This window comes from Lethenteron reissneri, chromosome 58 (assembly GCF_015708825.2).
Source record: "Lethenteron reissneri isolate LAM-NWPU_2019-01 chromosome 58, ASM1570882v1, whole genome shotgun sequence".
NCBI lineage: Eukaryota > Metazoa > Chordata > Hyperoartia > Petromyzontiformes > Petromyzontidae > Lethenteron > Lethenteron reissneri.
In genome coordinates, this window is record NC_083836.1 from 9,375,155 (window position 1) to 9,392,489 (window position 17,335).

Consider the following 17,335-nt stretch of genomic DNA (forward strand, 5'->3'; position numbering starts at 1 on the left):
AGTCAGACTGATTGGGTTTTTGCGTTATCCCACCCCCAACCCCCGTGCACTGCCCAAGGCACATCTCACGGAACGTCCGCTCGCCACGACCTCCACAGGCGGAAACTGAGAGACAGCCCAGCGAGCGATTGCAGAAACGCTGACTGGGCCATACGTAGGCAACGCAGTCGTAGAGAACCACTGACTTTGCCTTCCTGCTCCCTCCTGGGACAGTCATCGCTGACGAACACTCTTCTGAGTTGCTATCCCACCGGCCGTCACCCACCCCCCCCCCACCTCCAGCACGCTGGTTGGCCGGGTGGCTCGCGATCGCAAGGATACGAGTTCACATCCTGGTTGTGGGCGGGGGGGGGATGGGTCGACTCAGCCCATAATCCCTCCAGGGTAGGTAAAACGAAATACCACGTTACGGCGAAGTCAGCAGTGGTTGTTTTATCGGCAAACTTGCCCCCACCAAGAGGAAAGTGGAATTTCCACCCCTGGCTCAGAGGATGAGGGCACTGCCTCTACGCTCACGTGAGTCGGCAGTCTCGCGACGGCAAGACGGAGGGAGATCCTCTATGAGACAGGCCCTCAGACTCTGGATCGCAATATGCGAGCGGCATTGGCGGTGCCTCTCACCTGAAGCTGGCTTTAATCTGGCTGCTGTTGTTGAGGCTGCCCTTGTACTTGATGCAGAGCGAGAGGTCGCGGAGGTCGTAGAGGCGGATTCGCGAGTCATTTGAAGTCACGAGGATCTGCCGACGAAGACACAAAAGGAAAATAACGGATGGAACTTGCGTTGAACGTACAACCCTGGCGTGTTTTCCGTGATCACAATGCAACTGGCTTCACGGTTAGTGCGTGGCGAATAGTGTTAGGGTTAATGTCAGAGTCAGGGTTTGGGTTAAAATAAATGGCCAGGGATAATGTTAAGAGATAATTTGAGCATTAGGGCTAGAGTTCGAGTTAGGTGAAACGGTTAGACTCTTCTTTTGGTCACCTCTTAACATTAATTTTTGAGGGCGTAGACCATAATGTGGGGAAACCTGCTAATAACCGAGGGCCGGATATGTTTGACTTTCATCAAATACCTTCCCCACTGGTCAACCAGACGTGGACACGTGTAACCCGCATCTCAAGCCAAGCGCTGTCAAAAGCAAGATGATTGAGCACACAAAAAATGTGCGAGCACGCTGAATTTAGAAACGCAGCGTTGCCCCCCTCTCTAGTGCACGATTATGGTGCGGCTAAGAAGCTTGCAGTGATGAATGGATAACGTTTTCCGGCTACATCGCATTGGCTTGGAACCACCGGCCTTATGAAATGAAGTCGTGGGCCGGTCTGGCCCACTGACGGGGCAATTGGTTCCCCACCAATTGCGTAGAGGCCGCTACTGGGGCAGCAGGGACTGGCGCGACGAGGCAGGCGTGGGGATTGGGGGTTGGACACAAGGTACAGGGCCGCTACCGCACCTTGTTCTCCGCGGGAAGGGGCTCGATCCCCGTGATCTTGCGCCCGACGCGGTTGCGTCCTCGGCTGGATCGCACGTGGATCTGCGTGAAGTACTTGAGGTGCTGCCAAGATCACCGCCAGGACGACACGCGCGCACGAGGGTCGCGGTTAAAATCCGGGCACGAGTTGTCAACGTGTGCTGCATTCGGGACAGCGCTCAACCCACAATCCAAAGTTGTGAGTTCGAATCCAGGTTGAGGATAAGCTCAAAGCTTCATCATCGTAATCTATCAAATTGACATTACTTTTTCGGAATTCTGCAATCGCCATCATCATCAATCGCTATGATTGGTCGATTTGGCCTCAATAAAACGAGCACTACCAAGTAAGCCACATTTTTGTTAATGGCCATCCATCATTGTGAACCCTCGCTGCCAAAGACCACCTCCGCTCGCCAGGCGGTGGTGTGGCTATGCTGCCCGTGCCCTCTAGTCCAGCCCTGCGGAGGCAGCAGCCAGAGTTGGTGGATCACACGAATGTTGTGAAACTCCCTTCCCATGAGCGTCGGGGAGGAGGCAGTACATCAAGTGGACTAATCGCAATCTGTTTCCATCTGTACGGGGATAGTGTTGCCCCCCTCGCACGTGTGGGTTTTCTCCGCGTGCTCCGGTTTCCTCCCACATGTATAATAAACAACTCATCATTCATTGGCTGAAAATATCTTAACCCTTTCTGAGACATGTGAAAGTTGCAAGATGGGTGTCCCGTTCACCGCTGAATCTCGGAACGTGCAAGCGGTGAACATTAATTTGATTTAGAGCGTCGTAGCGCCGTTGTTTTTTTCAGACATTTTACTCACTGAAGAGAACCGCAGCAGCACGACCGCACTCTACGATAGCTGCTGCCAAACTGTACCACACGCCCTTCCGCATGGCCTTGTGGGAGCCTCGGTACCGTTAGTTTTTCTTCTGGTCATCGAAATGGCAATCGGAAGAAAAACGGATGACATGCACGACGTACGTTATCGGAATGTGGCTCTCCTGCATAAATGTCAAGTCAGGAAAGACAAAATAACAAGTAACGGACACTTACGAGTGAGAGAGGAGCGCCATGCTTCCCCGTGTCATGCCTGCTGCACGGACCAACTCACCTCCGTCTCGTAGAAAACGCAGCGCCCGTCGTAAGTGCCGATGACGGCGAATTTGCCGTTTTGGCAGAAGTTGGCGGCCGTGATGAGCTTGGTGGCCCCGTCCACCTCGTTCCAGAGAGCCACTTTCTTCTCGGGAATGTTCCACAGGCGCAGCTTGCCATCCAGCGAGCCGCTCAAGAAGTAGCGGTCGTCCTGCGCAGAGCGGCAGCACACAAGTCGCTCAGATGGGCGCCGCGGTGGCGAGATGTTAACTACCTCGCCTGTTACGCAGGAGTATGTGGTTCGATCCTGACCCTGACGCCTGATGTATATTTGGAGTTTGCATGCCTCTCTCCCTGTGCTCGTGTAGATTTCTCCGGATCCTCCAGTTTTTCCCTCCACATTTATAAACATGGGTTTTGAATATTTGGCTGCTAGAAATGTCGATAGGAACAGCCACTTCCTTGAGCTATACATTTGGGACCAGGTCACTTCTGAAAATAAGCGAAATATCTCAGTGGGCCTTACCTGGTAAAGTAAAATGTGTCGTATCTACATCGTGTATGTACATAAGCTGTACATGCAACTATACGTTTGAATGGGGGAGTGGGGGTGGGAGTGGAAGCACAGCGGACAGTGCACCGCGCTACGACCCCGATGACCCCAGTTCAATTCCCGCAACGACAGTGACGAATACCTGAACCGGTTCTGGGCCTCCCCGAGGTCGACTCAGCTTTAAATTAGTACCTGGTGAGGTGTGTAAACAACAGCACTGGGGAGATAAAGGTGGCCGGGTGTGGTGCTGGCCAAACCCTCGTGTGCCACGTTGCCCTTCAGAGATGCTCGCTAACAGCACTTGCCCCATCAGTCAGTTAAAGGCTACATGGAGGATCTTTGTCTTGGTGTGTATGAAATAATGCACAGGGCTGGTTAACGCAGGGGCTTTAGGGGTTGCTGCCCAGGGCCACGGATTTATTTAGGAGCGCCACAAAAATAAACTGTTTCATGACAGTTGTAGCACTGCGATAGATACTGCAGTGTCATTTGTAAATTACAGCCATAACATCACCATTGTATAACTTTGTGAGTTTTATTTACTAAAACAAGATAGTTTTGATCATTAAACTTGTACTTGGCATGAGCGGTGGTTGGTAAATGGAGTCGAGTATAGGAATTCAATCTGCAGAGATGGGCCCTCAATACTAGAACAGCCCCGGGCTCCAATCAAACTTAATCCAGCCGTGTGTATAAGTGTGTGATGTGTATGTGTGTGGAGAGTGCTGGTGTAGCAGTTAGTGTGTTGGGATACGGACCCGGCAACCAGAGTTCAATTCCCGCTCACGGCCACCATGACAAGTGACGATTATCTGAATCCGATCGTGTGCCTCCCCTACGTTTACTCAGCCTCAAATGAGTACCCGGTGTGATGTGTAAAAAAACATCGCCACTGGGGAAAGGCGGTCGGGTGTGGCCACCCACCACCTCGTGTACCGTCTTCATAGGTGCTCACGAACAGTACTTGCTCTCATTTTAAACACGTCGGCTTTCGTGACCAATATTATTCATAATAAAGGTTTTTGGGTTAGATCGCGTTATTTAAAAATGTGTCGTAATCCCTCACCACCCGACACGGCCAAACAGTAAAAAAATGTTGATTAAAAGCTTTCGTGACTGCAGGGATTCATATTATTGGTTCTTTCGGTAAAGTCACGTAGAAGGGAAACAATAAAATAATAAAAATATAAAACAATAAAATTCTCACGACGCTTCGACAGCAAGAAAATTTTCTTGCTGTGGATTTCACACCTGATGATGAATGCTTGTGTTGCAGCTGAAACGTCGTAATAATTTTATTGTTTTATATTTTTATTATTTTATTGTTTCCCTTCTACGTGACTTTACCGAAAGAACCAAGAATATAAACAGTAAAAAAAGTGTCACGTTGACAAAAATCAAATAGTTCACTACTTTAGCCCACCGGTGTTTTGAAGAGTGAATCCACAGCATTTACAATTTTTTAGTACGACGTTTCGCTGGTAATTACATCCAGCATCATAACGCGATTGAACCCAAAAACCTTTATTATGAGCACTTGCTCTAACAGTCTGCTCAAGGCTATCTGGGGGGTATTTATCTTTGTGTAGTGGCATAGCGCCGGCTGCTGGCAGAAAAGGGGATCTGCAGCTTAGGGCAGTCCTGACGTCAGCAGGCCGGGATGTACACGAGAGCGGGTCTAGGGCACAGGTCACAAAAGGGGCACACCAGCAACTCGCTAGTAGGTTCCAGAAAGGGGGCGTGGCTGGGGGTGGAGCCAGGCCACGCTGACAGTATAAGAGGGGCCCCTGTAGGGGACCTCAGGGCTGTTGTTGGAGTGGGATAACCCGTCGTGCTGCTCAAGTCTTCGTAGCCATCCTTCTCGTCGTCTTCACCGTCCTTCTCGTCAACGTCTCCGTCTTTACCATCTCGGGATGCCGCCAGTCAGGCAGCCTACCAACTGTCGCCGGCAATAGACGGACTGATTATGAAGAGTGTTAACCCCGATGGTGCTTGTTAATAAAGAAGTGCCTCCAAGTCTTATCGTTTCCGAGTTAATCACTACATATGTACACATACGTGCATATACAAGGAAACGGTGCTGCCCTGCCATTACTTGCTCATGTCACTGCTGGCTGAAGGGCCTTCAAGAGAGAGGGCTCTAGACAGAACCTCTTCTTCCACAATGACCAGACGTCTTGGAAGAGGTGGGAGTATTTACACTTACCCCACCACCAGCCCCGCTGAACGGTTGTACTTAGTTATTCTGCTGGATGGACAGGCGCCAATTGAGTCTCCGCAGTGCCAATGATTACACACCAGACCAGGTACTTATTTAAGGCTGAGTGGACCTAGAAGCAGTCCATGGCCAGTTCAGATAATCACCTCTCAAGTTAGCCCATGGCCAGAAATCCAACTCGGACTGCCGGATTAGTAGCCCCTATTGTATTGTAACAAGTGATCCTCCTATACCTAGACTGGAAGCTATCACGGGGATTGTGATATTTTTTTTATCATATGGCTGCAAGCCACCAACGGCAATGCATGTTCATTGTTCCAGTCACGGCAAACAGAGCCAAACCCCCGACTAATCCTGTTCCGCACACCCTATCCCACACTCGGTGGAGCAGTGCCTGACAGGCAAAACAAGTCACGGACGGATTCCACGAGCGAGCGAGCGAGCGCCGTGTGTTACCCGCGGGTGGAAGGCGATGGCGGTGACAAAGTCGATGTGCTGGAAGCAGCAGAGGCACTCCTTGCGCGAGATGTGCCACAGCCGCACCGTTTTGTCCATCGAGGACGACAGCAGGAAGTAGTTCTGTGGACGTCGAGAGAGCGAGAGTAGAGATTCACCTTTTGTTTCGTACGTATACATGTTGAGCTTCTTTCTCGCCGTACGTAGGGAAAAGTGCTACTCGGAGGTGCGGGGAAAGACAAAAACTTAACAGGTTTTTGTGTTTAGTTTGTTGTCCTTCCCCGCACCTCCGATCAGCTCGGTTGGCTACGTACGGTCCGAAGGAAGTTCAACGTACGTACCATAATAAACAAAAACAATAAACTCAACTTTTTATTTTACCGGGTAAGGCTCACTGAGCTATAGAGCTTTTTTCAGAAGCGGCCTGGCCACAAATGATATGCCAACAAAGTGGCTTATCACGTGGGAATTTATAGCAGCCAAATACTCTGAATGCTTGTTTCTAAATGTGGAGTGAAAGACCGGAGGACCCGGAAAAAAATCCATGCGCCCACTGCGAGAACATAACTTCAAATAAACAGGTGACAGGGTCGGGATCTAACCCACGACTTCCTGTATACCAAGCGAGGTAGTTAACATCTCCTAGCCACCCCGGCTGACCATTACTATTATTCAACATTATCTCACCACCGCAGCGCCACGCCATGATCATTCTGTAGTTTTACAAGTTGGCGTTGCTTTGCATGCTCTTCAAAAGTTGAGCTTCGGGAGTAAAATTGAGATTGTTTTTTTTTAGTAAACCGAGGTACGGTACATCTGGCCACGTTATTTTGACGACCCACTGCGGTTGGCTGAGCGGTAGCGTAGATGCAGCGGCTAAGGTATTGGACACGGCAGCTGTGGGCTTAGCGACGTCAGCGAGGACGTGCTGGCTGTGCGAATGGTGGTGGGAATGGCAAACAACCCCTGGTTGAGCCAGTGGTGCTCAAGTGGATAATACTGGCCCGAGTTGGTAGTGGTGTTGTGTGGACGTATTGGTTACGCGAACAACGGTGGCGATGGTGGTGGTGAAGATCTCTCCCAAAGGTGGTGAATGGGAAGGGTAGAGGCACGTGCGTCGACGCGTACTTGCCTTTGACCACGACAGGTCAAGCAGGTCGGCCGTGTGTCCGCTGTATTTACAGAAAGGCTGTCTCCTGAAGGGCGCCGCACTGTCGCTCCTTTCAGCGTCGTCCGGAGAGCCGATCTGTGCCATGAGAAGCACTGCTCGTCAATAGGCACTGGAGTTGGCTATGTACCGGATTGGCTGGTGGAGAATTAAGGTTATTGTCGGGCTAGTCGAGGATTCATCACTGATTTTTGGGGTTGGTCTCGTAATGATCTGAGCAGATCTGCATCATGAACCCTCCTCCACCCGACGCAGCCAAACAAATTCAACTGCCATGGAGAACAAGCGTTTCAACGTGCCAGTTATTATTGGTTCAGTTGATCGCTAGGTTCAGGAGCAATTCTGACAACCAAATACAGATTTAATCAATCAATTTTATTTTACGTGCCAATGTAGCCCTCAATCAAGGTAGGCATCAGTGCACATTACAATAGAACGAGAGCAGTACATGTGACATAGAGCAACAGGAATGAAAAAAGAAAACCATCACGCCCTCCGCGGCTAACACCGACCTAGGGGCTAGTCTACATAAACTGGATACTGGCATCGCTAGAACTGGCTCCGAGTTGATTTTCGTGCCAGCTTTCAATATTCTGCTTTGAGCTTGCGTCTAATGATTCATAAAGTCCAAATCTTACACGGGTCGCGTGCGACCTAGTCACACCGCGCACGCCAGGCCGGGCTGAACGCGCGGCTGTGACGCGCGCCAGGTTGCGAGGCTGTGCCACATGGAGGGCAGCGGAGGGCAGTTGCAGAAAGATCCACTTGTGTACTGCGATTGCGAACTCCCCACACCTACGTTGCACGTCTCCGCCAACGCACACCGACCGGCGTGACGCGCGCAAACAAATAACCCCTCTGTGACCCACGCATTGTAGGGAGGCCGTCATCCAGCAACAGAAAGCCATGAGGGCTGTAGATGCATAAATCGATTGCAGAACAGTGTGTTCTCCTATAACGCGGTAGGTGGGTTCCAGAAGAACACCGCGTGAGGGAAAAAACCCGCGTTATAATAAATAATAGGGTAAAGCGCAGTCCGCGAAAACACGTAAGACGTGTCTGCAGGCTGAGCAAAGACTGAAGTGCGTGGGTAGCATCTGGAAGTATCCAGCAGCATCCCAATGCCTTGTGTGATGCAACGGCGAGGCAGCCGCAGGACCACTTATTGCTACCCGCGTGACGTAGTTCCGTTCACTCAAATCGCGTTAAATATTAAATTCACATCCGCGTTATAAAAAAATAATGTTTTCTCTCATACATTCATCGCGTTATATCCAATCCGCGTTGCAGAACTGGCTGGACTTGCGATGTGTTCGAGGAACAAGATACTTAAGTGCAATAGTCAAGCACCGGGTGAGGTTTTTATGCTGCAACATGCTGTGCACGTGTTGTTTTTGTTGCTGCCACTGCTATGGGTCAGTTTGTCCATGTGCTTAACTCATAGTTGGACGGTTCAGAGTTCACATCCTAGTCTGGAGATGACTCAAACCATCGTTATCAATTATCCTTTGCTGCAGAGAGTAGCCTCGACACGGGAATGTGGAAATTCCACAAGGCTCCACGTCTCACAGAAATAGGGGCTTATTATTTGAGGGCAGATTTATCGGACATACGCCGCTCAAAGACGGTAGGGAACGTGCACCTAGCCTGGCACAAGCCATGCGGTTGTAGCTGCGCTTGCCGTATACCTCTGTCTCTGACTTGATGGAGCTCAGGCTGTCCTGGGAAGGAGAGGGAGACACCCGGCCTGGAGAGACAAAGGTGGACGTCAAAGACCCAAAGAGTCTGCGTGTGAACGTGACAACGCAACACCTCCGGTACAAAGTCAGTCTCTTGAGCATTCTCGACGATCGTGTGAAGCTACGATAATAAAAATCACTATCGAGCAGATGAGTATGGAGGAGTCCACACTGAGCAACTAGAAGTGAAGTTGTCTTGATTCTCGTGGCCAGCCCAAACAACGCCACAGGTGTCCCCAGAAAACTAGGCGAAGGAAGTCACCGCTTGTAACTCTTGATTGAAGAATAAGACAACAGGAGAGAATCACTGCCTCTGTAAAAATTAACGGCTTCCAGAGAATTCTTGACATTTTCTTATGAAGGAGCAACAAAGAAACAAGAAGTCTCCTTGACGTGGCAGCCTTGACAACAAGTCAAGGCTGCCACGTCAAGTGAGGTGAGGGAAGCTGCAATATCTCAGAGGTGTGACAACGGTGAACGGCACCGGCTGCAGAGGATGGCGATGGAGGGAACATTGGAAGGTGTTCAGGAGAAGGCAACGATCAAACAGTGGGCGGGGATGGAAGTTCTCTCAGTTGAAAGGCGTGGCGACGAACAGGGGAGTGGAGAGGCACTGCAAAGAGACGAGTTTGGTGAAGGAAACGGTCATCACCAACAGCCCAAAAGGTCTTGGAGGGACTAGAAGTGACCACAGTTCAACGTGTAGGTTTCCAATGTGTGTATGTTGGACTGCTTTCGCACCGTACGTAGCCAACCGTGATAATCGGAGGTACAAGGAAATGACGCACGAGTGTGGGTGCGCGAGTGTGCGCGTTTCTGCGCACCCTCCGTGTTGTACTTCTGCCGCATGTTGCTGAAGAACTCGTGCGCCTGCTTGAGCACCCAGATGCGAACCACGTTGTCCTGCCCGGCCGTCGCGAGCAGCCGCCCACAGTGCGAGAACTTCATGGTCCACACGGCGCCCTGGGCAGTGCGGAGGAACGCGGGGCACGGCAGAGATTGGCTCAACGACGCCGAGGAGGCCAGCACATAGTTACTCATCTTCACAACGCAGGGTTATCACAAGGGCGTCACAGAACGGCTCACCTTGTGCTCCTGGCTCAGGTCCTGCACCATGACGATCTGGTCGAAGTCGTAGGGCCCCTTGTAGCCGTGTGCGGCGCGGAACTTAACGGGCCTCGTGTATGGCATCCCCTCCTCCTCGTCGCTCGACTGATCCTCCTGCTCCCCGTGCAGCACTGGCCAGGGACGAGAGGCACGGGGAGCGTGCCGCCGCGGACACGCGTGTGAGCCTACGTGTATATGTACGCTGGGGGAAGTGATCAAGGCCAACGCCAGTGACGATTACCTGAACCGGTTCTGGGCCTCCCATACGTCGACTCCGCCTCAAATGAGTACAAGGTGCGGTGAGTAACCATCGCCACTGGGGAGACAAAGGCGTCCCGGGCGTGGTGCTGGCCACCCATCCCCTCGTGTCCCGTGCCGGCCTTCGTAGGTGCTACTCGCTAACAGCACTTTCCCCAACAGTCTGTTAAAAGGCTATACGGGGGATCTTTGTCTGTGTGCGTGCGCCCTCACTCTCGCGAGGCTGTACCTTCGTCCCGCACGCTGCGCACTTTGCTGACGGCCCGCTCGCCGTACTCCTCGGCCAACACCTTGGCCTTCTTCATCGATTTCCCGAGGAACCGCTTCAGCTGAACTCTGTGAAGGAGCACGAGTCGGCAAGGCTTGGCAGGGCAGGTAACTTTTGACTTACTTTAACAATTAAAATAATAATCGCATTGTTTTATTTTTCTCAAGATTTACATTCTATTTTTCACTTTTGATGAAAATCCAAATTTCCATAAAACGCCACTAAAGTGAACGGTGAGAACCCGAACTGCTACCGCGTATATTTTCGCCGGTTGTGCCGTAACAGCTTAATGACGTTTCGGACATCGTTCCAGTTCCTGAAGCAGCTCCCAGCACGTGAAGCGAAACGTCGGTCGTCACGCCGAGCGGCGCGCGGCACGACCGGAACGTGCGCTCCGGAGAGCGATAACAAAAGGACTGGCTCTCGCGGTGGCTAGGAGATGTTAACTACCTCGCCTGGTATACAGGAGGTTGTGAGTTCGATCCAGACCCTGACGCCTTTATGTTGGAGTTTTCATGTCTCTCTCCCCGTAGTTATGTGGATTTTTCTCCGAGTCCTCCAGTTTTTCCCTCCACATCGTCAAAACATATACGTTTAGAGTATTTGGCTGCTATACATTTCCACACGACAAGCCACTTCGTTGCGCTATCCATTTGTGGCCAGATCACTTCTGAAAAAGAGCCATTAAGCTCAGTTGGCCTTACCTGATAAAATAAACTAAAACTATTTCAGTTTTTACGGAGATTAACAGGCAACTCACGTTTTCTGCTTGAGTTTTTTGCCGTCCTGTTCCACTCCTTGAGGTTGGCACTTCTCCTCGTCGTCCGAGCCCGCTGCACCTATGCTGCTGCACAGGACACCGTTGCAGGCCGTCAAGGTGTGCACGTCGTCCCAGCGTGTTGGTGTGTGACAATGCAGTGATGTTGTCAACAATATTGTTTCTTGCTTGTTTGCCAACCAAGGTTAATTTGACCGGTTACGCATAATTATCTGTCTGTCCCTCCCTGCCGTCTGTCCGCCGGTCTGTAACGGTGCTCGAATACCAACAAAACTTTAGTATAAAGTTGCACTGCTGTTAGGCACTCGGCTCTGCAGAAAAAAGACGAGTAATCGATCAACAGGTTGCCCAAAACTTGGGAAGAAAAAAAAAACGGCGCTTAAAGAACCCTGCTCAGCCCGATCTCTCAAATCCCCACCAGGCACCCCGCCCACCTGATGAACTCCTTAGTGCGCCGCATGATGTGCAAAGCCAAGGGGTTGTGGCCTTTTGGGAGTTTCTCTTCGGCCTGGTTCAGCGGAATCTCCTCTCCCGTGTCCAGGTTCTTGACGATCACCATCGCAAGGATTTCCTGCCGGGGCAACAGAGGAAAACGTAAAAAAAACGGCGGCGACAGCAGCGGCTTGCTCCCAATCACGTCACTGTCGTTGTACATGCTAGAGACCTGTCGTCGATCAACTGCTGGGAGAGGGGTCTGTCCACTTGGTCAGTCTGGGTTGGTGATTCCTGCGATTACTGCACATGCGTAGAATTGTGAGTGCAACAAGTATGACTATTATATCATGATGTACATTTAAACTAATGTACATGAGACAATTGATAAACTTGATGCGGGCAACACAGCTGAGATGGTATGAAAGGGTGCAGCGACACAAGAGACCCACAACGCATAAGACACGCATGCTACGAATACAAAAAGACAGGAATGAATTATTGAAATAAATCACACGCCCAGATCGTGACAATGTATTGAAACTCGAGGCTTCACATGTCATTATATGACCATTATCAAACTCACACGACCCCACAAAACGACAAAGGTCCCCCCCGTACAACCACATAGACTGTTGAAGCAAGTGTGGTTATAGAGTGAGTGGTATGACCAGAACCACGCCCACCCACTTGTTTCCCCAACACTGCTGTTTGCACATGACACCAGGTCCTCAATTGAGGCTGAGTTAACCTAAGAGAAGTTCAGAACAGGTTTAGAAATTCGCCACTGTTAGTCATGGCGAGGAATCGAATTCAGGTTGCCAGGTTGGTACTAACCACAAATCTTTCATATTCTTAGGTTTTTTCGGTAAAGTCACGTAGGTAAAACATCAAAATTAATAAAAAAATAAAATAAAGATCACGACGTTTCGGAGGCAACACAAGTCTCTGTCATCAGGTGGGACCGTCACAGCCAAATCCCACCTGATGACGGAGACTTGTGTTGCCTCCGAAACGTCATGATCTTTATTTTATTTTATTTTTATTAATTTTGATGTTTTACCTACGTGACTTTACCGAAAAAACCTAAGAATATGAATCCTTGCAGTCACGAAAGCTTCAAATCTAGACAAATCTTTCCTCTCCACCCACAGAGATACATTCTCTCACACAGAAGAAAGACTTCCCCCGTAGAGCCATAAGACTTTTGGGGCAAGTGCTGTTAATGGCACACAACAAAGAAGTAGGTGGCCAGCACCACGCCCAACCGCCTTTGTCTTCCCAGTGGCGATGTTTACACACCGCACCAGATACTCATTTGAGGCGGAGTCAACCGAGGGGACCGGTTCAGATAATCATCACTGGTGTTGGACGTGACCAGGAATTGAACTCTGGTCGCTAGGTTTGTAGCACAGCACGCTAACCGCTACACTACCGCTCCCCACTATGCCCTCAAGTGACAAAAAAATACAAAGATCCACAGTAAAGCCTTAACACTGTTTGGGCAATTGCTGTTAGCGAGCATGATGCCCTCACACACACACACTCACACAAACTGTGTAAACCTGTGCACAAGATCTCACCTCGTCGGTGAGATCCCGTCCAGAATTGGAGCGTGGGCGATCAGCTTTAGCTGCTGGTCGACTGTCAGCTCCACCAGCATCCTTCTCCTGACAGGGAGAAAACCTCATCAACGCCAGTTCTCCAATCACTGTACTGGCTTCCGATATCGAACTAATTACATTTTGACTTCCTGTATTTTCCTGAAGATGCTTTCTTGTGAGTTCAATCGTGCGGGTATAATCCCAATTAGCTCCACGCACTCTACATCCACCGCATGACAAGAGCCAAAGAAATCAAGTTGTCACCTGGACAAATGCGCCCGTCAATTTTCTTCTTCACCAAACCGGTTACGTCGAAAACCATGACAAAACAGTCAACGATTCTACGCGACGTTTTTTTGGCTGGCCATCACACCCGGCGTCGCCGGGAGTTCAAAGAAACCCTCAGCCCTCGTCTCGTGACTGCGCTTCCCCCCCCATCTGGGCCATTCTCCCACACGCCCTGCTGTGGTGGGGGGGTTTCGTCACACGGCAACAAACAGGCAATCGCTCGCTGCATTTGATGTTTTTTTTCTCAACCGGTTTGATCGGTGTCCGGCTCAATGCTCCGACCCCGCGAGCCATCTGGCCACGTCGCGACCACCGCACCCCCCCCCCCCCCACACACGAGGGTTTTCACCTGTGCCTCGATGACCTTTTCCCCTGCCGTGAGACTGGCGAGATCCAGGGACTGGAGCTCCTTGGCAAGATTCTCCACGGCTGTGTTGGGGCTCACCAGACCGCTTGGAGACACGGGCTCTTGTGGGACTGCAACCACGCATGAAGCGGACAACTGCAATCACGGTGGGGTTACACGGTACGGCTAGACGACAATATTTACTGTGCGACGTAAGCGGACCAGAGGTCCATGAAATTACAATTAAAGCAGCATTGGTGGATGAAATTACAATTATACTGTGATTGCAATTTATTATGACAACAGTTACAATTGAAACTGAGCCCATGTCTGGAAGTAAAGGTCAACGATAATCTGATTTGTAAAATATGACAATATCATGATAATCCTTTCTAAAGTTTCAATTCTAAAATATTAAACTTTTATGACAAAATATTTACGAAATAAACATATAACGAATAAATCCATTGTCAAACTGTAATTCTACGCTCCCTGGGTGGCATGGTGAGGTATGGCCAAACAGTCCTCGCCAAAATAAGTCAGAATGTCAAGGCGGTGAGAGATCACCAAGATTATAAATGCGCTTAGTAACGGAGACCTGTGTAACAGTACAATATCAAAGCAAAAAGGCTTTGATATTGTATTGAATCATTACATAAACACACGACAAACACAAAAATGCAAAGACTAACATCACCCATATAGCCTTAACAGACTGTTGGGGCAGGGGTGCTATCAGTGAGCAGCTATGAAGGCCGGCACGGCACACGAGGGGGTGGATGGCCAGCACCACGCCCAGCCGCCTGTCTCTCCAATGATTTTACACACCACACCAGGTACTCATTTGAAGCTGAGCCGACCCAGGGGAAGCCCAAGACTGGTTCATATAATCATCACGAGTGTTGGCCGCGAGCAAGAATCAAACTCGGGTTGCTGGGCACGTAGCGCAGCGCGCTAACTACTACACTACTTCTCCTTGCACGGGGACACACACAAACTCGGTACTCACCTTCCAGCAGAGTTGGCCTCTTCACCTCCTCCAGCGACGGCTGCCCCTCTACCTTCTTAGGTCTCTGTGGAGGGGGTGGCCGTGGAGGCGGCATTAGCTGCTGCTGCTGCTGCTGGGGCTGCTGCTGCTGTGGCTGCTGTTGCTGTGGCTGCGCATGAACCGCCGGCACGCGGGGGGGCGGCACTTGTGGCCGTGGCGGCGGTGGCTTCTTGTGGCTCGCCACGATGTCGGGCTCCTGCGAGGCTCTCGCCGAGCGATCGGTGGCAGCGGCGGTTGTACTCGAATCCGCTGGTTCTACGGGTTCCTTTCCGGCCGGCGGATCGGCTCCCGGCTTGGCTCCGCTGCTCCCCCTTTCGCTTCCTCCTTCCGCCGACGCCTCCACGTCGTTTTGCTCGCCCTGTGCTCCTGCTTTGTCGCCATCGTACTCAGATTTTTTGTCGGCGGCCTCCAGGGCGTGCGCCACCACCTCCGGCATCGCCGCACTGCCCACGACAAGGGGGCGGCAGTTTTCTTCTGGGGAGACGATTGATCCTTCGGCGGCTGTCACCGCCACGCTTGTGCCATCGGAGTTACCTTGCTCCCCCCCCTGCTTCTTCTGATCCTCTCTTTCTACCTCCACCGGTGGTGATAGCAGCGGCAACGGTGATAGCGGTTCAAGTTTTGCTGCAATGACCGAAGGTGGAGGAGCGGCGGTGTTACTGCCATCTCGCAAGGCGAGTTCATTGATCAAGCGGTGATCAGTTGCTTGGGGCGGCCGGGGCGGCTCCTCTGGCTTGCGCTGTGTGCTGTGGCTCTGCAAGTCATCCTTCTGATGAAACAGAATGATTATAGTAGGGGGGGGGAGGGGGTCGGTGGAGAGAGGGGGAGGGAACCGTTGAGTACCGTAGCAAGAAAGTTGACTCCAATGACTATTTTCCACTGTACAGCCATGCCACACGGGGATTCAGGAGGAGCCCGAGTTGTTTTTTTTCCACTGCAGAAGCCGAGCAGTGCCGTTGACTTCACAAGTAACGAACGAGTCATTACGCTGAACAGCGGCCCTGCCTAGCCCCAAGCCAGATGCAGATGTGCGAGGCCGATGTGTCACCATCTTGGTTCAGGCTCGACATGGCAAGCAGCCAGTAGAAAAAAAACAAAAAACACCCACACTTGTGCAGGCCCTAAGCTGGCACAGCTCAGGCTGAAACGCTTCTTTGAATCCAGTGAAGTTTAATCAAATTTACAATTTCCGTGACATGTATAAAGCATTAGAGGCAGTAACAGCAGTGCTGACAGGCAATAGGAAAAAAACTAAACTATGTTTTTTAATCAGGTAAGGGCCACTGAGCTATACAGCTCTTTTTCAGAAGTGACCTGGCCACAAATGACAGCTCAACGAAGTGGCTTATCGTATGGAAATGTAAATTAAACACTCTAAACACGTGATGTTGATTCTAAATTTGGAGGGGAAACTGGAGGGCCCAGAGAAAAATCCACGCGACCACGGAGAAAATACGCAAACTCCAAATATACAGCAGCAGGCGTCAGGGTCGGGATCGCACCCACGACCTCCTGTAGACCCGGCGAGGTGGTTAACATCTCGATACCGTGCCACCCAATGATCTCTGAAGCGAAGCAGAGGCAACCCTTGTTAGCATTTGGATGGGAAATACCAGATGTAGGCTTGAGCTACAGGTGGCCAGTAAATGGCAGTACAGTAATGGACCGAATCCATCTGTGCAGAGCTTTGAGTGTCATCCCTTCGTATGCATGGCTGGTGTTCTCTGGGTACTCCATTTACTCCAACATGAAGAGGCTTGAGACATAATCAGGTATTCCTGGGTACATAAATGACTTGACCATTAAATTGTACAAATGTAAATATAATTTCCCTTAACTCAGCTGGCCTGTGCTCTTTATCCTAATTAATCCAGGCAACCGCCCAACACACACAGTATCGATTATAAACAAAGCAAAATCTTTTGGGTGAAGCTCCTCAACAAAGATCCCCCAAGATTCGAACATTGCTTCTCCACGAACCCTCGGTGTAAACTCTCACCTCTGCATCTGCAAGAGCAGCAGCACACGCTGTTCCACCACCACCAGAATCTTTTCCGACAGCTTCATCCTGTGTGAACATCCAATGTTAGCAGAGAGCTCTACCACGGCAGATAGATCCGGAGTGGGGGACCACTCTTTCATTAACGAGGCCCGAAGAGGACCTTCAAACACCTTGAGCGGGCAACCATGCATTGACACACACACACACAATCACACGCCAGCCGGCTCGTGTCACTGTAAGGGGCCCGTTGCGGTGGCCGACGTGACAAGAGCATGGAACGAAAATACAAATTTTCGATTTAAAGCTTTCGTGACTGCAGGGATTCATCTTCTTGTTTCGCTCCAATGAGCCATTGGAGCGCTGTCTTTCAGACAGCTCTGTCTTCACCTGAGGACGGCTGCTTGTGTTGTGGCCGAAACGTCGTTAGAATTTTATCTTATTATGTAAATGTTTTATTAATTTATTATTTCCCTTCTACGTGACTTTACCGAAAGAACCAAGAAGA

The 17,335-nt window shown here is 50.6% G+C and overlaps 1 protein-coding gene across 2 annotated transcripts in view; it reads right to left on the reverse strand.

Annotated features, from left to right (window-relative positions):
* Nucleotides 1-17,335, reverse strand: part of LOC133357587 (WD repeat-containing protein 44-like) — a 51,746-nt gene that overhangs the window by 14,953 nt on the left and 19,458 nt on the right. The window contains exons 3-17 of one of the 2 annotated variants that reach the window (XM_061575584.1): nucleotides 16,828-16,896; nucleotides 14,790-15,597; nucleotides 13,784-13,911; nucleotides 13,126-13,212; nucleotides 11,545-11,681; nucleotides 11,093-11,176; nucleotides 10,294-10,400; nucleotides 9,786-9,937; nucleotides 9,524-9,662; nucleotides 8,649-8,707; nucleotides 6,925-7,038; nucleotides 5,793-5,915; nucleotides 2,585-2,776; nucleotides 1,455-1,556; nucleotides 622-737 (exon numbers count right to left, since the gene is read on the reverse strand). In XM_061575584.1, the coding sequence (XP_061431568.1) occupies nucleotides 622-737; nucleotides 1,455-1,556; nucleotides 2,585-2,776; nucleotides 5,793-5,915; nucleotides 6,925-7,038; nucleotides 8,649-8,707; nucleotides 9,524-9,662; nucleotides 9,786-9,937; nucleotides 10,294-10,400; nucleotides 11,093-11,176; nucleotides 11,545-11,681; nucleotides 13,126-13,212; nucleotides 13,784-13,911; nucleotides 14,790-15,597; nucleotides 16,828-16,896 (2,417 nt within the window). Of the gene's footprint in view, nucleotides 1-621; nucleotides 738-1,454; nucleotides 1,557-2,584; nucleotides 2,777-5,792; nucleotides 5,916-6,924; nucleotides 7,039-8,648; nucleotides 8,708-9,523; nucleotides 9,663-9,785; nucleotides 9,938-10,293; nucleotides 10,401-11,092; nucleotides 11,180-11,544; nucleotides 11,682-13,125; nucleotides 13,213-13,783; nucleotides 13,912-14,789; nucleotides 15,598-16,827; nucleotides 16,897-17,335 lie in introns of both variants that reach the window. The other variant, XM_061575583.1, reaches the window with a different exon arrangement.